This window comes from Setaria italica, chromosome III (genome assembly GCF_000263155.2).
Source record: "Setaria italica strain Yugu1 chromosome III, Setaria_italica_v2.0, whole genome shotgun sequence".
Classification (NCBI taxonomy): Eukaryota; Viridiplantae; Streptophyta; class Magnoliopsida; order Poales; family Poaceae; genus Setaria; species Setaria italica.
This window is the reverse complement of record NC_028452.1, coordinates 11,258,833-11,282,509: the sequence shown is the minus strand read 5'-3', so window position 1 is coordinate 11,282,509 and position 23,677 is coordinate 11,258,833. Positions and strand designations below refer to the sequence as shown.

Below are 23,677 nucleotides of genomic sequence, written 5' to 3'. Positions count from 1 at the left end.
GGTCTTGACTGGCTTTCTCTGTTTCTTTCTTCTTCCGTCAAACAGTGAGCTCTCCAACTTTTATTGAAAGCATTGTTTTTTATGTAATGGGCAAAATCTTCCCATTTGAAAAAAAAAAACCCTTTCATGTTATGTAAAGCATATGACCAAGTCGTTCAACGGAACCTCTAGCTAGTCTCCAAAACATTCATGCTCGACGTGAGTGCGGCCTATCAGATGCTGATCTCGTGAGGAACATGATACCTCGAAAGCCATGTTCGGTGAGAAATGGTGGTGTCCGCTTGATGATGTGGGGGTAAGAAAGCGATTTGCCACTTCGGTGGACGGCCGTGATGGCATAATCGAGGACTTTAGGTACGCATTAGAGATTCCTACCTCATAACATCCGTCTTTTAAGTATTGAGTAGCAGCTGCAGATGAAGCACCAAATGACTCGGACGCCGTAGACTTTTGTGTCCTCGTCGGCATCCTGCCAAAAAAGCCAACTGCGAAACGGCATGGTCAAAGCAAGCAACTCGAATCGAACTTTCCCGGGCATCTGTCGCTACTCGCTGCGGCGAGAAAGACAGCAGCCTCAACTTCCCAGCCTAGAACTTTCGCCGTGTTGAAGACGCTGGGAGCCTGGGAGTGCCTACGTGTTCGTCTGTACCATTTCAGATTTCAGCCAAAAAAATAGTAAGGCCACTGAAACAAAGTGATACTGCCCATCAACTGAGGCTTCTGTTGCCTGTGGAACCGGTGCTTGTGTCTGTCAAGTGGGGACTGGGGAGTGCTTGATGTAGAGTCAAGCGATTGATCAAGAGTCAAGACGTCTCTTCCCTGTGGAATGCTGCTTTAATTTTTTTTTAATTTGGTTGGGTTCGAATCGTAGTTTCGCATCAGTTTTTCTGTCTGTCTTCGGAGCCATCAGCGTGGTGCTGAAGAGATGGGAAATGATCACTAGTTCGATTTCTCTCATAGTGTCCAGTTCACCATCGATAGCTGCTAACTAGTTTCGCTTTAAAGTATAATAAAGACAGAGGTCATGATGAACTATGCTGATCACGTTCCCTTACACAAACTGATCCCAACCTTGTCAGTGAAAGCTTTTGTTAGTAACACGAAACGGTCAGAAGAAAATTGAAGATTGATGTTTCACAAACCTTCAGTTCTCGTTGAAGATCGATGTTTCAATTCAGGGACGATTCAGGCTTCGATTCATCACAATGATATCCATACAATCTTTCACTGTTTAGCCTCCTAAACCAGTACACCATCAGTAGCCACCACTCCTAGCCAGTTTCACTTATAAGAAAATAATAGTAACACATAGCAGGCCACAACGATGAACCAATGAGTCAATGACAAGCAAAATTCACAGTAACTTTACTTTTTTTTTTAAAGAAGTACATTACACCCAAGAAAATATACACAAATCAATCTGTCTTCCACACCACAAATGGCCCCTTCTTCTGATGCTCGCAGGGCCGAAGCTTGTTCATCACTCGCCCCATCATCGCCATAGCCGCGATGCTCGGGAACTGTCCTTCAAGTTCTTCAGATGGCTGGTCAGGTTTTCTTTCTTGCCTTCCCTGGCCTAGGTCTTCATGAAAAACAGAAGTGCCGCCCTGGCACCATCTTCCTATCCAACTATTCATACTCTTTGCTGGAACTGAGGTTCTTTCTTGCTTGTCTTGGAGTTCATTATTCCCTTCATCCAAGCCCTGGTCCTCCTTGGCACAACCAATCATTTCGCCATCAATCTTGTTGCAAGGAAGCGCCATGTCAAACAAACATTTTGTTTCCCCGAGTGGAGGACTGTCTCCTATTTTTGGCCTCTTGGAACCAGGGATGTCAGGATCTGATATATCAAGCTGTAGGCGCTTCAGCCATCTATCACTTGGCTCAGCGCCTATTGGTGGTTGAACCATACCACTAGAAATTTGATTTCTCATTCTGCTCATTTGGGATAGGATGAGATCTAGGTTTGTGATTCTTGTTCCAGGCATGCATGATTGCTTACTGGCAATAGTAGCTTTGGACGAAACATCATGATGTTCATTCACATTATGGAATCTGTCATCTTTACTGAATCGTGAATCTCCTCTTCGTGGAGGAGTCGCCAGCTGCTCACTTTTTGCTTCATCTGGGCAACCGTAGTCCTGTGGTACATTTGTTGCTAATGAAAGTATTAGTACAGAGATTTATCAACTGCCAAGGGTCCATAATTATTGAGAACAGTACAACTTCAAACAATAACCATGTGGATAATAAGCAACAGGTAGGTGAGCATTTATTCAAATTGACCTAAAACTGATCAGGTTCAAAGATTGTAACTGAAGAGCATAGATCGGAAAGATCTATCAGATAAATGGCCAAAGTTATAAACACCAAAGACAAAGTTGATGATGCATCAATATGCAGTGTAGAAAGTAAAGTTTATAAGCCTTTTCAGCCATACAAGTTGTGTTTTTTTCCAGTTTCTTCTATTTTCTATCAAGTCATATAAGTTAGTTCAGGAACACTCTTTCTATGCGCAAGACAGGAGATCAGAATGCTATGGAGCACTGTTACCTTTTGTGCCGGCAATGAAGCAATGCCTACAACAATCCAGATAAAACAAAACATGTATGAGTCCAAGAGTGATACCAACATCAGAAGAAAAAAAGAACATATGTATTAGATGAAACATTCCAGTCATGCTGCCCTGTTTACATATATTTTTGCATAACCAAGAAGCACCTTTTAGCAAAAACAACCATGAACTAAAGGATGGCCTTAGCTGATATTATATTATATAGATGCTATCCCTCACCTGCTGAGGATTTCGACCGAATAAGAGTATCACTGTACAGTGTTTCAGTCTTAGCTGAAGATTGATTCTGTGCTCCAAATAGCTGACTGCCGATATTGGTGCCGTACATACAAACTCCAAAGCCACTAGATTTTCCTGAAGACGCAGAATTTTTAGGATGCGCACTTTGTGACTTGGAAGGAATTGTTAACTTTTCAAATAAACAGGGTCCTCGTCGGTTACAAGAACCAGTATACATTTCCGTTGACTTTGGTCCATGTGTCAGCAGCTCACCATTACTCTTACTCTTTTCTGTGAATTTGTTTGCACTTTGATCAGGTAAGATGCAGCCTTTCAAATTTGCTGCAGATTCCGTTCTCTGTGTTTTCAGATGCTGCCGCTCATAAGGTTGTAAACAACATGAAACAGCCTTGCCACGAGATTTATACGTCTCATGCAAATTTTCAACATCCTTCTTTCTGTTGTTAGATATAGTTATTGGTTCATTCTGAAACTCTCTACCAAGTACTGGTGCACAGAACATGGCCTCTGCATCATTTTGTTGTTCAAGGACAGCAGATCTTCTTGTCTCCAGATTGTGGAACGCACTTGAAACAATTCGGCTGTCATTGTTTGCTGCAAACATGAACTTTTTTTCATTAGATGCACAGGGTAGCTCTTGCTTTGCTTTTGCAAAATGGTGGCTTGTATGCTGATCATCTATTGGACAATCTGATGAGTCGTTGTCATTCTTGCTGCAAGAACATGACATTGTATCCAATAATTTTCTTTTTAACTTTTTCCCTGAAGGATCTGAGTTAAGGCCAGCAGGATCTTCTATGCGAGATGCAAAGCCTCTTGCAGATTTGCACATTTCCATATTATCATCAGCTATTCGTTGTGAGTTCATCATATATTCCTGTGATGATAGTGCCATAACATGAGATGTAGACATATTTAGATTCAGAGATGCAGGACCAAGTTCAGACCTTCGTTTTGGGTTGAGTATGTTGTCAATCTTTCGATTAATTTCGAACATAGGAAAGTGGCTCCAATCTGAACTTGGATCCTCTGAGCTCCCAAGTTTCTGAAAATCCAATGGTAACTCTGAAAGCTTGTGAACAGAAAATGCTTCTGACACAACTTCCCTAGCACGTAAGTTCACAGCATTCTTCTTCATGGATTTTTCAAAAGACTCATCAACCTGTTCATTATTCTTTGCTCCCAATTCATTGCAAACATGATGTGCCACACCCCACATGCTAGAATTGAATTGTTGGGCATGCTGCATGGAGGCACTTCCACGGCTTACTCCTACCATGAGCCTTTCAGCTACTGTAGATTTCATGAATTCATAAGGCAAAGTCTCACTGTGTTTTGTTGTACTGCCCTTGTTGATATCCTCCAAAGGGTTGCTGATATTGTTATTTTGGGGTTCTGCACTGCTGCTTGCCTTGGTCCAGTGTGCCATCCACAGGTAATGCTTGTGTTGAGGTGATTCTCCAGGATCTTTCTTGCTCAACAGAACTTGAAAATCTTCTTGCTTATCATATCTACTCCTGACGAATTCCGACATGATTGGAGTACAAAGTATAAAACTCAAATTGACTTTCCTCACGAGCTTGGAGTGATGACTGCAGAAGTTTCTGTGAAGGATGCAAAGAATAACAATCAGACACAACAAGATCCTTAAGTCCTTCCCAGATAAACGATGCATACACTGGTAAATCAGCTAAAGAGAAAAGGGTTATAAATTTAATTAGAGTTGAATAGATATGGCTGCACTTTTAATCCAGCCGATCAATCACGCTGGAGATTCGACTAGAACTAGCAAGGTTGGTGAATGTATACAAGGAATGGGACCTAATGCAGTTTCTCCTACTTGGTGCATGAGCATGACCTTGCCGCAAACTCTTCAAAAAAAACATTAAGCGCGACGTTAAGCAGAGTTCTCATTTTCAGACAGAAACAGAACTCTAAAAAATGGCTAGATAAATCAAGCGGATCTGGCACGCACCAAGCACGGTAAATTAAAAAAGAAAACCACTCAACTTCATCAATAATAAAGCAAAACACCAGGCATTAATACCTTAGCAAGCACGAAGCGCGCGCTTGTGTTCTGCAGTGCGCACCTCCTTGCCTTTCAGTTGGGACCAGAATTGGATCACGCCAAGCTAGGTAAAGAACGACACGAGCACGCCACCGCGTTCCTGGGAAACACCGCCAATTAACGCCACGTATAGAAGCAGGAAGAAGAACTAGGAAAGGCGAACCAAAAGGCAAGATTTCTCTCGCAATTATCGTTCCAAACAGCACGGAAAAGCAGCCAAAATTCAGCGCCGAAACGGCAGGAGCAAGCTTCACTCACCAAAATTGCGCGGCCTCCGCCGCCACGGAACCGAGGACTCACGGCAGTCGGCAGCCCAGGCGCCAGCGGATCAAAGCACCCCCGCGCCCGCCCTCCCCGCCGCCCCGACTCACCAGCTCAAAAGAGACCAGAATCCATCATCCGCCGTGGGCGCGGAGGAATAAAAAGAACCTGTGGGCGACAGTGAGACACGCGCCGCAACAGGTCCCTCAACTCAATCTCCACTCCCCCTCGCCAATTCCGCCCATCCCCAACCACCACGCGCTCGCGGGGAGGAGCGCTTGCACTACCACCCACGCCGCGCGGAGCGGGACGACAAGCACTGACTCGGAGGCGGAGGCACTACCTCCGGAGCAGGAAGGGTCAAGCAGGTGGTGGTGGTGGGCGTGGCCGAGGGGGGAGAACCTGGGAGACGGAGGGGAGGGGAGGGGGAACAGGGAAAAGCGAGCGAGGCCGCCTCGGCCACGTCCTCAAAAGGCAGTCGTCGGCCTGGGCGGCGACCGGGTGGCGGCAGCGGAGGCGTCGGATGGGGAGCGTACGGCCGATCGGGGACGGAAAATATCTTCAGCGGTACGGGTCCCCGCGTGGCCCGCTGTACCCGCGCGTATAACGGTTGGCCTAGAGGTTTTGTGCCAGATCGAGCAGCCTCCTCCAATCCAACGACAGGATGGCGGTGGGCTCCGGTAGCACAAGTGTTCTCCGTTCGGCGGGGTGGGCGGCGAGTCGCGGCCACGGGCAACTTGGATCTGCTGCCGACTACAGCAGCAACAGCGAGCGTTGTCTGCACGCTAAAAACTACGTTGTATCAATGGGACATGTACTAAGTATTACCGTTTCAAAATAATAATAAGAAGAATCACAACAACAAAACTAATAATAATTCGACCTTTTTACTTTTACCCCATCTCCTTTTTCTTTTTCTTCTTTTTCTTTTTCCTTCTTCCTCTCTCCTTTCTTCTTTCTTTCCCTTCCTTCCTTTTCCTCTCCTCCTTTCTTTCCTGCCGCGCGCCGCGCCTGCCCCTCCACGCCCCGCGCACGCCGCCCAACCCCACCGCGCACACGCACCCTCCCACCGCGCACGCCCGGCCCCGCGCCTAGCCCCGCCCGCACGCCCAAGCCGCACCTGTGCTCGCTCGCACCCGGCCCCGCCTTGCCGCGCCGCGCACTCGCCCCTGCTCGCCCACGCACACGCGCCCTGCCCCACGCGCATGCCCCGCCGCGCGCGCCCCGGCCTCGCCGCACGACGGCGCCGCACTCTTGCGCCCGCCAGCACGCTGCCCGTCGCCAAGCCGCCACGCATCCCGGCGCATAGCACCCCCCTGTGCCCGCACATCCCGACCGCCATTACTCTGCCCGTCCCTGTGCGCTGCCCGTTGCCGCCCCCTCCCCCTCACCTCCGGCCTATAAAAAGGCCTCCGCTCCACCCTCCACTCCACCACGAGCTCCCCCGGCCATCCTCCTCCTCCCGAGCTTCCCAGCACCGCCGCCATAGCCGCCACCCGCCGCCGCCGTCACCCACCCGCCGGCCTCCGCCGCGCTGCCTCTACGCGCCGCCTCCGCCCAAGGTGAGGAGGGGAATGGATCCTCCTCACTCCCCTCTCCAATTTTTCCCACTTCCCGACCTCCACCGCGCCTTGGGGCGCTGCCGCAGCCGTCGGCCGACCGGCTGCCCAAGCTTGGCTCCCCTCCCCTATTTCTGTCTCGTGAGGAAGAAAGGCCGTTTTGCCTTTTGCCCCTCCTCTTTTGCCTATTTACACCGAGACCCCCTTTCTTTTCCTTTTTTCCACCAGAGCCCCTCCCTCTCTCAAGTTCTTTACAAAAAGGTCCTTGGACCCTTAAAAACCAGCCCCTAAGTACCTTCTCGTCGACATTTTATGCGCCAAACTTCCTCCAATGAACCCCAAATTTGACTACATCATTCTCAAATATATTCCCGCTGAGTCATCTACAAATTCCTTGAATACTCTCCCTTCCTCTATTTTTGGTTCACCCTCTCTCCTAGCTCAACGGGTAAAATTTTATTTTCTTTTATTTATGTGTGCTTGCTCGTGTGTGCCGTAGATCACGGAGTAACCAAGGAGGAGGAGCCCGAAGAGGAGCTTGACGGCCAGTATCGCGAGTCGGAGCCTGAGGATCCGGACCGCGAGCAGGAACTCCCGGAAGGTTTTGAGGACGGCAAGTCCAACCCCACCCTTTGATGCATATTTATCCCAGTTTTACAGACACAAGCTGTTTTTATAAATTGTATATTGTTTTACTACTTAAAGACCCGGTTGAATAGCCACCCCTTGATTGCTATGATTATTCCTTGATAACCTGGAATTATCTCTAAATATGATATGCTCTATTTAGAAGATAATTGCTGCTAGAATGCTTAGGATTTGGTTACTTTCTTTGATACAACTCAATCATGAAATACAATGTTTTGCCGAGGATAAACGCGTGAGTGTTTTGAAAATAAATGGGGTTTTGGTGGAAAATAAGGAAAGATGTTTAGATGAGACGGATGGGTGTTTCTTGTGTGAAATGTCAGGATGGGCTCGTACCTTAGTGGTTGATCAGGTTGGGAGATATCCGTCTTGTCTGGATTAAGGACCAAGTTGATGTGTCATCTTACCTAACCCAATTTATCGTGCAAGCACTCGACCTTTGTATGCGGCAAAGGCTTGGCATAAATCCCACTAACTAGTCTGTTAGCCATCAGGAGAGCTGGTGAGCAATGGGAGATCATGGAGAAGGAGTAAGCACGTGTGGCTTAGGTCCCGGTTAAGACCTCGTTAGTAGGTCATCGACCCCTTGGTTGCTCGCGTGTTGGCTAGTTAGGTCTTAGTTAAGGTGTGTAATGGCTTTGATAGGATCCGCACTGATAATAAGGTGATCATGCTGCGGTACCCTACTTGTGGGTAAAGTGTATACCTCTGCAAAGTTAAAACCTATTTGAATAGTCGTGTCACGGTATTGGACGAGTTATGGCTTGGTCACATAACTAGTTTTTGGGAGGTGGATGGTTTTCATGGCGTGTGTTAGATTTTTGGAAGTGTCCGGCAGTTGTGCCGTGAGCTACCATGGACGGGGAGTCCGGTAGCATTAAAATTTGGATCCTTTGTGTAGAATCAACCCCACTCCTTTTCAACGTGAACCCCTGCATGCGTTAAAAATCTAGCTTTATTGCAAATGAACCTTAGCCTTATCCTTGTTATGACTTGTGCATATTCTTGTTATTCCCCCTCCGTGGGTGTGGTTGGACTTGTTGAGTACGTTTGTACCCTTGTTTTGTTGCTTCAGAGGAAGACCCGAACTTCGTTGCCGAGGACATCGAGTAGGTGGTCGCTTCCGCACCCAACGTTGTGTGTGGTGTTGGTCCTTTGCAAGATGCTTCCGCTAGTGTGTAGTCCCGAGTGCTGACTAGCGACAGTGGCTTGGGTCGTTACTGATTCGGCGTGGCTTTCACGCCCGCTCCCTCGGGGGATGTACGGTTTATGAACCATCTGTTGAATAAATGTGTTATCAGCCTTCTGGGACTGATATTTGTATCACATTTAGTCTCTACTTATGTGGGAATGCATCATTTAAAGTTTAAAATTTCTCCTTTGAATCATTTTATTGCAAATGCCTGCTAATACCCTGTGCATTTGCACTCGAAATTACTTGTGCAAATGCACTTGAAATTGTGCAAATGCACTTGAATCATTTTTTCACTTAAATCTTTTTTTTTGCACTTGAAATTACTTGTGCAAATGCACTTGAAGTTTAAAATTCCTCCTTCGAATCATTTTTTTTTGCAAAAGCCACAAGGAATGTGCGTGCTTAACTGATCCATACTGTTTTCATTAATTTATTGCAACTGACTTTGCTATTTACATACGTTCATGGAGAGAAGAGAACCACCGCAACGTGATGAAGGCGGCTAATATGCTGAACACTTGTTGATTTACCTAGTAGCTTACTTTCTTGGCTTTACATCAGCGAAAATGGGTGTGGTCCATTAAACATGTATGCGGCGAGGTGACCTTTGCAACAAAATTAACTGTAGTGGTAAAGCATTTGCAACCAAACATCCTATACAAAGGAATTCCAAACTTCGAGCGGTATATTGGTGATTTTTGCAATTTTACATGAACAGATTGCATATTTGCATATAAGTAAATAGCACGTGTAATCATCTTGTGAAGGGCAGGATTGACCTGTAACCCAGAAGTTTTTAGGCTTTATGAACACAACAAATACAACTAAGAGTGGATAATAAAGATTCAAATGAGGAAAACATAAGGCCAAACAAAGTAAATTAAAGAAAAACGTCACCTCCCGTTTGCCACAAATGAGTAATATCGGACTTGGTTAGACTATTCCAATCCTTTTGGTGTCAAACTTTGATCTTACGGTTCTAGGTTCTCCATGTTTCCAAGGAATTGTGTATTGTAAATGTGCCAAATGTTTTTTACTAAGGAGTCACATGTACTTGATATTATATTAGTGATATATGATAGAGTTAGAGAGGGTCGCTCTTGTAACCAAACAACATAACAAAGAAAGCACAGAGTTACAGGCTCATAGGGGCGTCAGCCGAGGTGGCTAGTGTCTATCCAATCGAGGAGCAGACCCAAAGATGTAGGTTTTAGCCAAACTTCGTTACGAATTTTTGTGTCTTGCCTCCAAACCAATCGCTTACACTTGTGCACCGATATCACAAATAGCTAGTAGAGGAACTAGGGAGAGACCATGGCTCTCCTTATACCTGATCCATGGTACAATTTTTTTTTTTGTTTTTTACGAGGATGATGCATAGTACATGTGTCTCTACAAGGTAATAACTCTGGTTTGTTGGAGAGTAATATTTCTCTCCTTATGTTGAAGAGATTATACTAGCTGGCCCCCACTCCGTCCCCGGAGCCCGGAGGTCTCCAATCGTGCGTGACCGCAAGAACATGTGAACCACGCTCCTTCCTACGAGGAAATGAATTTGTGAACCACTCGCAACTGGGTCCGACAGGCTAGCTAGTTTGTTGCTTCCGAAGTCCGTCGGCATGCAAGCGAGTGCTATGGCCAGGGCACGCATAATACGTTTTCGCTTTTACGCTTAGCTACACGACACGGGTCGGCATCATCATCAAGATAATAAGGAAATTAAACATGGATCATGCAACTAATCAATGCGAAGCACATCCGCACATGGCGCGCGGCCCCTGGCCGGATCCCGGAACTCGCCAACACCACCCGGCAACGAGGCCCGCGCCGGGCGGGTGAACCGTGGACGCCGTCACGATCCGCTGGTCGCCGGGAGCATCGGCCGTGTGGGCCTCCCTCCGCTCCGCAGCTACTACATTCCCCCGGGTCTCCCTAGCTAGTCGTAGCGCGCGCCAGCTGTTGGCATTCATGGCGACGCCACGGCCGCGGTCGCCGTCGCCGTCGCCGGCCCCGCCCGCTGCTGCCTCCAGCGCCCGTTTCGTGCTGATCCGCTCGGGGGTGGCGACGAGTGCCGGCGGCCGGAGTGCGTGGCCTCCGTCCGCCGCACTGTAGCTATCGGCTACCGCGGGGGTGACCCAGTTCCGAGGACGTGTGGCTGTATCAGGCCGGCGATCAGAGTGGATGGCTTTACTGGCTGAGACCTTCGATGCAGCGCACGTCTGCCGTACCGTATGCGTGGCTAGCATGAACCTGTGCTGTGTGGCGCGGCGGAGCAGCTTGTGGTGGTCTGTCTGAATCTGAATGAAATCGAGCAGCATCATTAGTTGGGCTTCGGAATGGGTAGGATTCGCTTTAGACGGGCTAGGTTGGGCCTCTATTCAGTGGAACTTTAGCTGCTCCTCTATGTACTTAACGGCCCATATGAATTCGCCCCTAGCCAGCCCTCGCTCTCGTTTCCTCCCCTGTCTGCCTGCGTGGCCCTATCATGCACCGTGGGCTGGCTTGACTTTCTGTTCCCGTCAAGTCATGACGTCGCTCTGCTCGGAAATTGTGATCGGAACAGCATCATCAACTGCGTTGCGTCCAGGCAATAGCCGTCCTTCCTTCTTCGAGTCGGCGGCATACATCAAACAAGACCAACAAACTCGATGAGGCCTCTCAAAAAAAAACTCGATGAGGTACTACATGAAACTCGAAATTGCAAACAATTCCAATTGTGCAATTTTCTATTCTATCAGCATTATTCAGTAACACCAAATGGACACGTAACTGCCGCCACCAACCCTTGACAGCATCCAACGCACGCGCATCCGGCCCGGAGCCCCCACGAGAGCGAACGCCCAAGAACTGAACGAACGGTTCAACGGTCAGCTCAGGGCCTCACGGCCTGCCCGCCGCCGCCGCCGGCGGCAGGTGGTAGAGGTGGCCGGAGCGCGGGAGCCCCGCCGTGGCGTTGAAGTACGCGAGCGTCTCGGCCCACCGCGCGTCGTCCTTGAGCATGTGCACGGCGATTGTGTCCGGGACGAAGCCGTGCCGGAAGCAGCTGTCCGGCGAGGCGCCCTTGTAGTTGTACATCCTCGGCGCGGCGTCGTACCGGTTCTTGGCCCTGCCGGCGAGGTTGAACCACCGCCCTGTCCACATGTCCTCGGGCCCGTCCTGCTCCCGCCGGGCGAGATCCGAGCCGGACACCCACCGCACCAGGTCCCACGACAGCGCGTACCCCATTCCGGACATGAAGGGCGGGAACGGGTAGAAGTTCTCGCGGTCGCACGGCATCTGGAGGCCGAAGTAGGCGTCCTCGCGGGACGCGCCGCGCAGCGACGCCGCCAGCGCCGGCAGGCGCAGGTACGTGTCGTCGTCGGCCTTCATCACGTAGTCGTACGGCGGGCGGCGGCCGCCGGCGCCGGCGTCGAAGGCGCGGGCCACGGTGGAGAAGAAGGTGTACGTCTTGCCGTTGTCCATGTTCTCGGCGCAGTCGAGCACGATGATGTCGCCGTAGCGCATGATCTCCAGCGCCACGAACACCGCGTCGTCCGGGGACGTCAGGTTGCAGAAGACGAACCGGACGTCCACGCGGCCGGCGAGGGACGGGTGCTCCCGGACCTGGAGCGAGTAGACGGCCCGCAGCAGGTGCCGCCGCTCGTACTTGGCCGGCAGCGTCTGGATGCCGATGAGGAGGCGCACGTCGCCGTCGTCGTCGTCCGGCGCCGGTGCCGGCGCCCCTGCAGCCTCAGCGGCGGCGGCAGCCTTGGCCGGTGGTGACGCGACAGCGGCGGCGTCCGTGCCGGGGCGGCTGCAGCTGCCTGCGAAGAAGGCCTGGATGCGGAACTCGTTGGGGTGGACGATGAAGACGGTGAACGCGAGGAAGCCGGCGCCGAGGAGGATGAGGAGGAGGTGGCGGCCGGAGAGGGGGGAGCCGGCTCCCGTAAGCCCGAGCTGCTTGAACAAGGAGGAAGGCGACGACATGGCGATAGCCGATAGCAACTGGAACACGATTAGCCGGTGATGTCGCTCGTGTTTAGAGAACAAATCGAAGCGTCGCAGTTGCTACGAAGCTGAGAACGAATATGAGGTCATTTGAGCTGAATAATTGAGCCGGTTCAGAGGACGACCTGGTCCTGATCTCCGATTGGTCGATGGGGCAGTTGCGCGGGGAGCTTTGGAAATCCTACATGAGAGGGGTGATTAAGCATTGGGCTTGACATTTCCCAACATTGGACTTGATGGAAATTGGATTGGGGAAGATTAGGTGTGGGTCTGTGGGATGAGCAATGTCTTCCTCATGGCCTCATGGCTACTTTATCCAAGTATCCAACAGAAGACACCGATGCTGTTAGTCTGGTCGATTATTCGCGGCCGCAATGCATAATCTGATATGTCATGGCAACATGGTAAAGCTAGGAGGAATTGGGCATCCAATCAGCACGAGGAACTTGTATAGGGAATCAGGCAGCCATAACGAGATTCAATATTTCGATCAATCCATCTATACAACCTTGCTTACAAAACACTCGAAATGATAAAGTCCACGAACGCTCATGAATCTAAGATTCTACTCATTTGCAAAGCACTACCAGCAACAACCACAGACTGCCAGGGAAGAATTTAGTGCACGTTGAAAGAGCCAACGATTTGTAAAACAAAACACAAGCAAAATTACTACCAAAATGCACTGCGGGTATCGGAGAAGCATTGCATATCAACAACTCAAAACGCAAGCATCACCATTTGTATGACCAAAATATAACACACCAACGCGGAAGCTAACACAGCCATGGTGCAAAATAGATTCTTCCATAGTACGATTAGCTCATTAACAAAGCTAAGCATAAATAGTTGGGCGACTGGAAAGTACGAAACAGACAATATAGCTCACGACAGTCAAAAACTTGACGAACATTACAATGTTTTGCCGAACAAGACTCCCTAAACCTTCCAAGAGGCCTTCACCATCTAGCCTGCATAGCCGAACCCAGAGATCTTCCAGACCCTGATAGATCCATCGGTGTAGCCAGTGTAGAGGGTGCTTCCATCCGCGCTCCAGCTCAAGCTTGTGCAGTACAGGATCTAAAACAAGGGCACCAGAAACAGTCAGATATCCATAGATATGAAAATCATTGTCGCAATAAGATATTTGGCATTGTCGTGTTAAATAGAGTTAGCCTATAGGATAATGCTTAGTTTCATGCAAACCAGAGTGCAGTCCCTGTAACAGGAATTTCTACAAGATTTAAGTCCAAAAATACAAGGGAGGAAAATCTACATCAAGTAAACACTCAACTGCTGAGAACAGGATTCAACAGAAACTAATATGCACAAAGACTAACAAGGACAGGAAACAAATAATATGACAACAACCAGTGACAGTAAATACATAGAAGACTTGGTTTAGTGTGCAATTGAAGATAAATATGACCTAAGTTAAGAGCCTCATGGGTTGTGTCCACTGAAAACTATGTAGTAGATGTCATATACAAACAAGTGGTTTCCCAAACACTACACAGTTGCATGACTAAACAGTATCTCAATGTGCTATCAGAGCACAGCAGAGAGATGAGGCATAACAATCATATTATAATGCATAGCAGAAGCGATGGACCAGATGAGGTTAGAAACTCACAGGAGATATAGTATAAGCAGCTCCTATTAAACTCACTACTATGAGATAAGCATAAAGAGCATATTACAAAGCTAAGTCAAAACTAAAGACTATTTGAGGCCATACTCAGAATAACAGATTGGATAACAAGACTAATTGTAAGATAGAACAAATGGAAAATAGATAGTAGGGCATAATTTAACAGATAAAACAACTGTGCCACACCACAGGCATAATTTTATCATGGATTACTAATTCTGCACATCAACAATAATTCTACACCGGAGTATGACATCTGTTGGATCAGTGATATCAATGAACAATAAGGTAGGCATCCAGACAACACACGCTACCATTCAGGTAACACAATACTACTGCAATCCACATTTCCACAACCACAAGAATTATGAAATGTTGGCCTCAATATTCCAACGGAATCAAGCAATAAACAGACTACAATACAATTTAACAAGCAGGGTAACCAGATAGAAAGGAGGAAGACATACCTGGTTCTTGGAGATCTGGATGTCGGGCTTGAGGTCCTGCACGACGTGCTTCGACTCAAGGTCCCAGATCTTGACAGAGTCCTGGGTAGCAGCACAGAGCCAGTAGCGGTTGGGCGAGAAGCAGAGTGAGTGGATGATGGAGCCTGCGTCCAGTGAGTACAGCCTCTTCCCCTCAGTCAAATCCCACAGCAGAGTATAGCCGTCCTTCCCGCCGGAGGCGCACAGGGACCCGTCAGGGCTCACGGCGACGGCGTTGACATAGCCGCCGTGGCCATCGAGGGTGCAGCGCAGCTTGCAGTTGGTAAGGTTCCAGACCTTGACGGTGCGGTCCCAGGAGCCGGAGACAATAGTGGGCGCGAAGGTGTTGGGGGAGAACCTGACGCAGGAGACCCAGCCGTTGTGGCCCTCGCCGCCGCCGAGGTCGCCGCCAATGGTGTACTTGCACTCACCGAGGGTGTTCCAGAGCTTGATGGTCTTGTCGCGGGACGCGGAGACGATCTGGCGGTTGTCGACGGAGAAGGCGACGGAGATGACGTCCTTCTCGTGGCCGACGAAGCGGCGGGTGGTGAGGCCGGTGGAGAGATCCCAGAGGCGGAGCTCGCCGTCCCAGGAGCCGGACAGCGCGAACTGACCGTCGGAGCTGAGGACGACGTCCTGGACGAAGTGGGAGTGGCCGGTGAGGCGGCGGAAGGGGACGCCGTAGTCGGCGGCCGCGCCGGAGTCCGGGGTGGAGTGGACCGGGTTGGTCAGGTCCCACACCAGCACGGACTTGTCGCGGGAGGACGAGACGATGAACGGCGAGTTGTCGATCGGGGTCGCGATCGCCGTCACCTCTCCGTTGTGGCCGCGCATCGTGCCCACAAGGGAGAGCGACTCCTGCCCGCTGGCCATGGTCGCCGAGGAGGTTGGGGCTGCGAGGGTAGGGGTGGTGGCGGCGGCGGCGGCGGCGGCGCGAGAGAGGGATAGGAGGGGAAAGGAGCGGAAGCAGGAGGTGGAGGCCTTTATAGTCGGGAGGAGTTGGGCTAGGGTTTTGCGGGTTGGAGATTCGGCGCTGGAGTGCTGGATGGAAGATCGGGACCGTTGGATAGGATGTGGGATCGTCAGGGTGAATGTCTTTTGTTTCTTTTCTTTTTCTCTTTGCCATTTTCTCTTTGAAATTTCTCATTGCCAAATATGAACGGTATTAAAAACTTGAAGTATTTTTCGGAAAAAAAATTGAAGTGTTGTTCCTCAAGTTAAGGAATTCTTTAGCGGCATTTGGTAATTGGTTGGTGATTGTGGAGCACTCTTTTTTATGTGTTAAAAAGTCATGATAAACAGAACTTTCACTCCTCGTGTACCCACCATTAAGGATGGGGTACTCTGAACCCGCGAAACAATATGGCATGAAGAGGTGTTGGAAGGAGCGATGTGGCGCGGAGATGCTCATGAGAGTGACATCACAAGTAACGGCGTATCCTTCCTAATTGCTCGTAGGCATGACATGGCATAGCATGGTGAGGAAAGAGGGAGATGAAACTAGACGATAGCGTAATAGCGTGATAGCGTAATAGCGTAACGGCTGCGATCACGTGAGAGAGGATCAGAACTTGGGCCTAGGCAGGGGAACGGGTTTTTGCCCCATGTCTTGGCTTAAAATTCTGTCATTTGTGTGAAAAAAGATATTTCGTTAAATATTTTTATTTTAAACAAAATAAATGATATAAATAAGTTATTACGTGCCGTTTGTGACATCGACACGATCTCCTACGTGAAACTTTGACCAATTATTTTATAAAAATATATTGTTTCCAGTAACCGTAATTAAATATATCGATAATACCTTTTACGGTGACTCTAGTAACGTCGATCGTGTATTGTCAATTTTTTAAAGCCATTTTATAATGACGGGCAAAGTTAAAAAGAAAGTGTAACCGGTAGAAATCTTAAAATATCCATGTTTCAAACGGGGTGTTTGGATACTAGGTGCTAAAGTTTAGCAGTGTCACATTGGATGTTCGGATGCTAATTAAAAGGACTAAACATGAGCTAATTATAAAAATAATTGCAGAACCCCTATGCTAATTCGCGAAACGAATCTATTAAGCCTAATTAATCCATCATTAGCAAATGGTTACTGTAGCACCACATTGTCAAATCATGGACTAATTAGGCTTAATAGATTCGTCTCGTGAATTTGACTCCATCTGTGCAATTAGTTTTGTAATTAATCTATATTTAATACTTCTAATTAGTATTCAAATATCTGATGTGACGTGTGGCCGTTGAACACCCCCGAAGTATTAAACACCAAATCGTGACATGCAGAATAACTATTCCAGAGGGGAAAAAATGGTATCATCATGGTGGGAGATTCCACGCATCTGCAACAAGTCATGGAGACGTGTACGAAAGTTGAGACTGGATATCAGGGCCCTAACCAGAATCCATCATGCAACACCTTTCCTCACCTGTCAACTTCCCCACTCCCAAACCAGAATCTCAAAATTCAATTTCGTGAATCGTGACAAACGAACGAGGATATCAGTCTATCATGAACACGGGCAACAGGGCAACGCAGCTTTGCCGTCACACCATAACAAAGCTAGTTAAGTAGTTTCCTTGACCTAAAGGGTCAGCTGCTTGCTCCGAAAAATATGGTATAACTTCAGAATTCAAGTTTTTCTCCCCTGCAATTGTGCTCAACCACTTGCTTAAGTTCTAGTGGAAAAGAATAGCTTTCTTGGGTCAATAAGCAACATTTTGTTTGGTTCGAATTTTGCCGATGCCTTGTTCTCTGAATGCACTAACAATCAAGCATGTCAGAGCATAAGATGTTTCAGAAGCAAGCAAAGATCAATGATAACAAGGGACGCCTACTCCATCTCTTGCTTCTCTGTACCATCCTCTCAGTTCTTCAGATATCCAAACCCTTCGTTGCAAGCATTCTCCTCTAGCTTGCTGCCCCTTTTGCCTCTTGATCGTTCTTAACCTCTGTTCTCTCCTCGACTCCTCCTCTGTCTGTTGAACTAGCTTTAGAGTAACCATACATGCATATGACAGATATCCAGCAAAATCTCGTGCGTTAACTAACTTTTTTGTTACGATTTTTCAATAGCAGGTAATGATTGTTTCCGTTATTCCCATTGATTCGATTGAAGAAACGTGCATTTCGGTTTCATCGTTCTTGTGCTTCGAAGGTCATCTCTGGCGTCCAGGGATGGCGGATCATTTTGAGGTAATGGCGGGCCGATTGCTCACGGATTCGACTCTTCAGTCTGCCATTAATGAGGCCTCTGCTCTGCCTTCTTCCGCAACGACTGCGTGTGATGCGGCTGCTGAAGATGGCAGGGCAACGAGTGGCGTCTTGGTAGAATGCAGAATCTGCCAGGAGGAGGAGGATGAGGCCTACATGGAGGCGCCTTGCTCCTGCAAGGGCAGCTTGAAGGTAAAACGCAGCATCACGCTAATCCTACTTCGTTTCACGGTTTCAGCGATTCTTTTCAGAGGAATAAGTTTTCAGCAATATGAAACATGTTAGAATGTAGAATTGAACAGCTTTGTTCTGAAAGAGCAAAGTATTGCTTGTGTTAAATAGATGTTTTTATTGCAGTACGCTCATCGCAAATGCATTCAGAGATGGTGTGATGAGAAGGGAGACACCATATGTGAGATCTGCTTGCAGGTAAAATTATTCACCAGTCACCTAGTACCCAGGTATTTCCAAACAACTTTGCACATAAACAACTGATGGATATATCTAACAATTCATGATCACGCAGCAATTTACACCAAACTACACTACCTCTTCAAAGCTGTTTCAGCATGGAAGAAACACGATTTTCTTCAGGTACCTCAAAGAACTTTACTTGTTACCACAAGGACAAAATGCATTTGAATCTGATCTGTGATCAGTTGTGTATGACCTAATACTCAATCTCAATTGCAGCGCTCCTGGTTACATTCAAGCACGCCCCATGCTGAACGCGGACCAAACTTCTGCTACATCAACAAGCTACGAGTATGGCCACCAAACTTCCACTCCTACCGGCGTAATCTGCTGTCGCATAATTGCTATAACCGTGAGTAGTAGTGCCGGTGAAAGATGCATACCATACCTTCTGTTCTTCCCACAGCTGGATGTACAGTAACATTCTGAAACATCCAACTCCAGTTGATGGTCCTCTTGGTCCTCCATGACGCCCTCTCGGTTCTCCTCGGCGACCAAGGCGCTTATACCGTCGCCATGCTCACCGTAAGGCTCTGCAATCTGATCAAGCACCGACACACATATGTTCTGCTTGCTAGATTACCTTGTTGCAGCAATGCATGTCCAACCTGATTAACCTAGCACAAATCATGGTTTTTTTACAAAAAAAAAAACAGCTGCTGATGCTTAGAACTGCGGGAGTCGTCATACCGGTCTACATCATACTCGTAGCGGTTACCGAACTGCTTCACCGACGCAGGCAGCGGCAGGTTTGTCTGAAAACCTTTCAGAAGATCACACTGCAAAATCGTGCATGAAGTTTCAGGTAGAAATGATGAAAGCGTGACGATGCAGGTTGTGCACGACCAGATTCCGGGACCTGCAGGAGCCGAGAGCACACAGCCGCAGCAGCATGTCATCAGCATCCAGTAGGCTGTGCTGGCAAAGGAAGGTATTGATCCTTCAACGAACTGAACGAAGGATTGAGCTTCAGATGTAATTTGCCTGCGGAATTTGGGAAGATATTTGACTCTACAGCTTTGCAACTGTACATAGTAGGAAACTTGGCTGCTGTCAGCAGCTTTGTATAGAGACCACTGTACGTGGTGACTACTGACTAGTGAAACTCTCTTCAAATGAAGATGAAGTGGGCTTCCTGTGCATATAACAATATGATGTAGTAGCTGAGAATGATTTATCAAGAAGATGCTCAGAAAAATGGAAAGAAAACTGAAGCGGGAATGATTTAGGTGGTCCGCGAGAGAATGAGCATATCAGCAAGAAAGCGGCTTGGTGAGGTGGTCCGCGAGAGATCGGGCACTAGAATGGCAAGTCTGAATTCTGAAGAAAAAATACGCTGGTAATCGAGATGTCGATAGGTAGTCTTTAAAACATAAGTTTCAGTCATCAATACATATTTCACACGTGTGAATCTTGTAACTTTCAAGGCGAGTTTATTCATTACATACGGTCACGGTTAAATGATTTAGGACACTCGGGTACTTTCTCGAGAGAAAATATATTACACGTATTCACCAGTACTACTGCACGACACGTTCGGTAACACTGTCAATCTGTCATAGCCCTTTCTGTGCACAAGAGGTTTCAGTTCAGGATAAGTCACGCTGGACCAAAATTTTAATTTTAGTTTTCACTCATTACTTTGGTATAAAATTACATTAGTCCCCAGAGAAAGGTATTCAAAAGGCTACATGGTAAGTACAGAGCTTAAAACGTTGAACCTATAGAACTGTTTACTGTTGCAACAAAGTTCACGTCGTTGCACAAAACAATCACGGGACTCAGGCACGAGTAAATCTTCGCACTTCTGTATGTTTTTCATCTTTTGAGTGGGTACTTGCCAAGATAACCCGCCCAGTAAATATACATTCACGGAGGCTCCTCCTGATGCAGACATGCAGTTTAGGGTTTGCAAGTGGTGCACTATTTTCAGTTCCAGTTCTTTCTTTGCCTGTCAAATCAACAAAGGAGACAAAAAAATCCTAATCACTTCTCTATGATATGAACCTACGAAGAACATATTAGCATTGACATCCTACAGACCTAAAATGTTTAGTCAAATTTTCTTTAAAGAACGTAAATGGTAGTACTTTCTGTTCTTCTGCTGGGTCCTCCAGAAGCAAGCCAGTGCCCCAAATGTACAGCTAGCAACAGCGACACCCAGGGCAGCTCCGATTGGGACTGTTGCAGCGCTGGAAGCGGAAGAATCATCAGAAATTGAGCCTACTTGCTTCGTTACTTGAAGATGAGAATCCATGGAGGTCTCCCTGTAGGAAGATACAAGTTTCTTCCCATAGTAGCCAACCAAGAAATGGAACACTTCATCCTCGTCCCACTCAACCTGCGTGACTCCATCAGCAGTCCTACTTGAAGAACGGTAGCACGATGGGCAGAGCTGCTTTGGAGGCCAGATAACCTTAGGAAATGAAGGATCAGCAGTGTCTAAATCCTTTTCTTCTTTCATCAACCTCTCGTTAACTTTGTTATGTGCTCTCCATAGCCAGAGGGTGAGGTCACGGGCAGATTTGAAGGGGACTGATACACTGCAGGTGAAGGTAACAATTAGGCATGCAGTAGATTTAGTGGCAATACAACCAAAGTGGGTTTTCCAAACCTTGAACACATTTCGTAGAAGTGCTTGCGGCATTCCTCACAGATGAAGAAATTGTGGATGAAATCACAAATTGATGTAAATGTTGATTGGCTCTCTCCATCTCCACTTCGGACAGTTAGTGAATGCAGCAAAACCCATAGACCACAGCTGATACAAAAAAAAAGAAGTTAATTTCACATGATATTCAGTTTTTCAATGAACTATTAAAATGAATCTGAAGAATAGTAAACAAATTTTGTTCCCATGGAAAAGCTTAGATATAAATATGGAGAGCAGGCATCACCTAAATCCTCTCGTTTCTTTTTTACTTCCACGGCAGAACATCTGCAACATGGGTACACAGATATAAGAAACGTAAACTCAAACTAATAAAGATTGGAAGGAAGATATCTAAATTCCTTAAACATTCAAAGCAAATAGTTGTAGCCAAAAGCAATTGAAGGGCTCGAATGAAGTACGTGGACTGGGAAATTTAAGTGCTATTGCAGGAAAGCAACCAAAAAAAATCACTTTACGAGCAGACCAAAATTCACAAGATAATATAGAAGGCGTACCCAATATCCACGTGGCACCCCCTCTCCACAGATGTTGTCTCCTGTAACACTTGTTAATAATGTAGAACTCTCTTGTGAACTTAATGATTGGTTTGTATGCCAGTGATCATCAAAGTTAATAAGTACGTTGGCAGATCCCCTTCGACACCTAAGCAGTCAACCAAAAATGTATGATACAGGATAGCTTTGCATATGTACTAGTATAATCTCACAAGATCACCTCTATACCTCTTGGATGGATGATGAGACACCAAAATTTGTAAAAACCTAATGAGTGAGTCACGAGTCTCTGGTTTGATCATCTACAGTTTGCAGGTAACCTTAGCAATAGTCATAAAATGATGAGGAGCAAACAACACATTAAATTGTCAATTTTGATAATTTGACTCAAACCTTGAGCTCCAAAATTATCTGCCATGCATGAGCTGTTGCTTCCTCAACATCATAAATTGCTCGAACAATCTATTAAAATTGATTACATAGTAAATAATGGTTCATAAGGACTGAACCATTGTGTATAAACAAGACCCCAAGCAAATTGACTAGACAACCCAGTTTTAACCGCACCTGTTCAGGATCTGAAGCATTTTTTGGGAGAGCACTTTCATTCTCATACCTTTTGTCATCTAAATTGAAAGAGCTGCAAAAAAAAAGACGATTGTATCAATAAAAAATGAAACGCGCATATAATGGTTACATGCTTACATCAGACCAAATCCTAAAGGCGTTTGACTAACAGTATTAGGCCGAAACCAACCCACCAACACACTTCCAACTAAACACAGGTAATAAAATACAAAGACAATACAAACAGCTTATGATTTCACATGAAATTGTGAATTTATGATCTAAAGCGAATAGACAGCAACTTACCTTCCCATCTTCTTATTTATCCATTTAAGTAAACGCTCTGCTGTTCTTCCATCATCAATTAATTCTAATTCACTATTCTCTTGCTTCGGTTTCCACTGTGGGGAATTAAATTTTGCTGGTGGACCCCACACTAGGAAAGGATAATGATCAACAGAGAATTTATTGCAAAGATCCAGATTCACCTGTGCTGTCGAACAATCAAAAGAAATAAGGCATTACTGCATGCCAATGCAAACCACAACATGATGTATTAACAGGTTATCATTATTTAGCATATGACCTTCCAAAAGAACACTGGAACTAAACTATGAAATTAGGAGCTATGCTCCATAAGAGAGAACCCCTTCCACATAGGGAAACAAAAGGCCAAATTATTCACTAATAATTCTATAGGTAATGTCATTACCAGTTAAAGGTGAGACTGGATCACAGAAAATCCCTTCCAAAGTGTGTTGTCTAGATTAAAGAAATTGGTAAAAATCATCATCCTTCACTGGAGCGTACCTTTGATGCACAATCAACCCGTGCCATCACAATAATCCCTGGATGCGCAGCATCTGGACCATTGAAAAGTTTTGCAACCTTCTCGTAGTGAGGCTGCATATGAAGAAGGAATCGAGATCAGTAGGAGTTGCATTTCAGATCATAATAGAGTATACTGCAGGTTACATACCTTGTAGTTTCTGCAGGCTGGACACCTGATCAAACATGTCATGCATTCCAGTTAGTAGCAATAAACAAGACAGGTTGGAATGACATAAGCAGGAAATTGATGGAGTAAGAAACTTGAAAAAGTTTATTGCCATAAAAAGTAAGCAACACACTGCAGTCATCGGTCAATCAAAAAACTACTGGATGATGTTGGCGCACTCTTCATCAATAAGAAAGCTACAAGTTCAGGTATGGCAATCAGCAGTCTAGAATTTTATCCAAGTGCAGAAAGTCTTTCGCTAAGTAGAAATTTAAGGATACAGGGAATTAGATACTCAATTGACATCACTGTGATTAATGTCTTCTAAATAAAACATGACAAATAAACTATAACATTGCTCACAAAAACTTCAAAAATTCCAGAGCAGCTTGGCAGGTAACATATAGATTGTAGATTTAGGAACAGGACATAACAAGTTTCAGATCGTTCGAATGTTTGACACACATTATAGAGTCAATGAAATAATCATTTTGCCTATTTAGCAGTTTGACAGTGATATTGGCTAAGTGCAGCTTCAGAAAGAAACATAATGATCAGTGGCGGAACTGGGGGGGGGGGGGGGGG

The 23,677-nt window shown here is 46.6% G+C and overlaps 5 protein-coding genes across 7 annotated transcripts in view; 1 reads left to right on the top strand and 4 right to left on the bottom strand.

Moving 5' to 3' along the window:
- Positions 1 to 1,167: 1,167 nt before the first annotated feature.
- On the bottom strand, positions 1,168 to 5,593 carry LOC101775092. Of its 2 annotated transcripts, none has more exons than XM_022825151.1 (5): positions 5,142 to 5,593; positions 4,863 to 5,031; positions 2,795 to 4,419; positions 2,554 to 2,579; positions 1,168 to 2,141 (listed from the first exon to the last, which is right to left on the bottom strand). In XM_022825151.1, exons 3-5 carry the CDS (start codon positions 4,347 to 4,349, stop codon positions 1,416 to 1,418), a joined length of 2,307 nt encoding a protein of 768 aa, XP_022680886.1. In that variant the 5' UTR covers positions 4,350 to 4,419; positions 4,863 to 5,031; positions 5,142 to 5,593; the 3' UTR covers positions 1,168 to 1,415. The 2 variants fall into 2 exon arrangements, with proteins under 2 accessions (XP_022680886.1, XP_004961309.1); XM_004961252.3 differs by having other exon boundaries at positions 4,863 to 4,983.
- Positions 5,594 to 11,116: 5,523 nt separating this feature from the next.
- LOC101774691 (beta-1,3-galactosyltransferase pvg3) lies at positions 11,117 to 13,107 on the bottom strand. Its single transcript, XM_004961251.2, has one exon. The coding sequence runs from the start codon at positions 12,510 to 12,512 to the stop codon at positions 11,427 to 11,429; it is 1,086 nt and encodes a 361-aa protein (XP_004961308.1). The 5' UTR covers positions 12,513 to 13,107; the 3' UTR covers positions 11,117 to 11,426.
- A 143-nt stretch (positions 13,108 to 13,250) lies between these two features.
- On the bottom strand, positions 13,251 to 15,624 carry LOC101774283 (guanine nucleotide-binding protein subunit beta-like protein A). Its single transcript, XM_004961250.4, has 2 exons — positions 14,652 to 15,624; positions 13,251 to 13,613 (listed from the first exon to the last, which is right to left on the bottom strand). The coding sequence occupies exons 1-2, from the start codon at positions 15,540 to 15,542 to the stop codon at positions 13,500 to 13,502; spliced, it is 1,005 nt and encodes a 334-aa protein (XP_004961307.1). The 5' UTR covers positions 15,543 to 15,624; the 3' UTR covers positions 13,251 to 13,499.
- Positions 15,625 to 17,479: 1,855 nt separating this feature from the next.
- On the top strand, positions 17,480 to 19,786 carry LOC101773882. The gene is made up of 8 exons (XM_004961249.2): positions 17,480 to 17,751; positions 17,831 to 18,078; positions 18,244 to 18,315; positions 18,413 to 18,480; positions 18,580 to 18,712; positions 18,805 to 18,885; positions 19,017 to 19,109; positions 19,195 to 19,786. Exons 2-8 carry the CDS (start codon positions 17,851 to 17,853, stop codon positions 19,270 to 19,272), a joined length of 753 nt encoding a protein of 250 aa, XP_004961306.1. The 5' UTR covers positions 17,480 to 17,751; positions 17,831 to 17,850; the 3' UTR covers positions 19,273 to 19,786.
- Positions 19,787 to 19,948: 162 nt separating this feature from the next.
- LOC101773210 (sulfhydryl oxidase 1) overlaps positions 19,949 to 23,677 on the bottom strand; it is a 5,302-nt gene continuing 1,573 nt past the window's right edge. The window contains exons 2-12 of one of the 2 annotated variants that reach the window (XM_004961248.2): positions 23,075 to 23,099; positions 22,906 to 22,998; positions 22,402 to 22,583; positions 22,096 to 22,168; positions 21,922 to 21,990; positions 21,757 to 21,830; positions 21,529 to 21,676; positions 21,258 to 21,298; positions 20,975 to 21,121; positions 20,451 to 20,903; positions 19,949 to 20,311 (exon numbers count right to left, since the gene is read on the bottom strand). In XM_004961248.2, coding sequence (XP_004961305.1) covers positions 20,290 to 20,311; positions 20,451 to 20,903; positions 20,975 to 21,121; positions 21,258 to 21,298; positions 21,529 to 21,676; positions 21,757 to 21,830; positions 21,922 to 21,990; positions 22,096 to 22,168; positions 22,402 to 22,583; positions 22,906 to 22,998; positions 23,075 to 23,099 — 1,327 coding nt within the window. In that variant the 3' untranslated portion in view covers positions 19,949 to 20,289. Of the gene's footprint in view, positions 20,312 to 20,401; positions 20,904 to 20,974; positions 21,122 to 21,257; positions 21,299 to 21,528; positions 21,677 to 21,756; positions 21,831 to 21,921; positions 21,991 to 22,095; positions 22,169 to 22,401; positions 22,584 to 22,905; positions 22,999 to 23,074; positions 23,100 to 23,677 lie in introns of those variants that run through there. The other variant, XM_022825184.1, reaches the window with a different exon arrangement.

What these genes read in the sequence shown, in the direction of transcription:
- LOC101775092 (XM_022825151.1), bottom strand. Translation starts at nt 4,349, where the DNA reads ATGTCGGAATTCGTCAGGAGTAGATATGATAAGCAAGAAGATTTTCAA. An exon ending in TCGGTCGAAATCCTCAGCAG is followed by an intron (nt 2,580 to 2,794) that starts GTGAGGGATAGC and finishes GGATTGTTGTAG; the next exon opens with GCATTGCTTCATTGCCGGCA. An exon ending in CTTCATTGCCGGCACAAAAG is followed by an intron (nt 2,142 to 2,553) that starts GTAACAGTGCTC and finishes AATGTACCACAG; the next exon opens with GACTACGGTTGCCCAGATGA.
- LOC101774691 (XM_004961251.2), bottom strand. Translation starts at nt 12,512, where the DNA reads ATGTCGTCGCCTTCCTCCTTGTTCAAGCAGCTCGGGCTTACGGGAGCC.
- LOC101774283 (XM_004961250.4), bottom strand. Translation starts at nt 15,542, where the DNA reads ATGGCCAGCGGGCAGGAGTCGCTCTCCCTTGTGGGCACGATGCGCGGC. An exon ending in TCCAGATCTCCAAGAACCAG is followed by an intron (nt 13,614 to 14,651) that starts GTATGTCTTCCT and finishes CCCTTGTTTTAG; the next exon opens with ATCCTGTACTGCACAAGCTT.
- LOC101773882 (XM_004961249.2), top strand. Translation starts at nt 17,851, where the DNA reads ATGGCGGATCATTTTGAGGTAATGGCGGGCCGATTGCTCACGGATTCG. An exon ending in AGAAACACGATTTTCTTCAG is followed by an intron (nt 18,481 to 18,579) that starts GTACCTCAAAGA and finishes TCTCAATTGCAG; the next exon opens with CGCTCCTGGTTACATTCAAG. An exon ending in ACCGACGCAGGCAGCGGCAG is followed by an intron (nt 19,110 to 19,194) that starts GTTTGTCTGAAA and finishes GTGACGATGCAG; the next exon opens with GTTGTGCACGACCAGATTCC.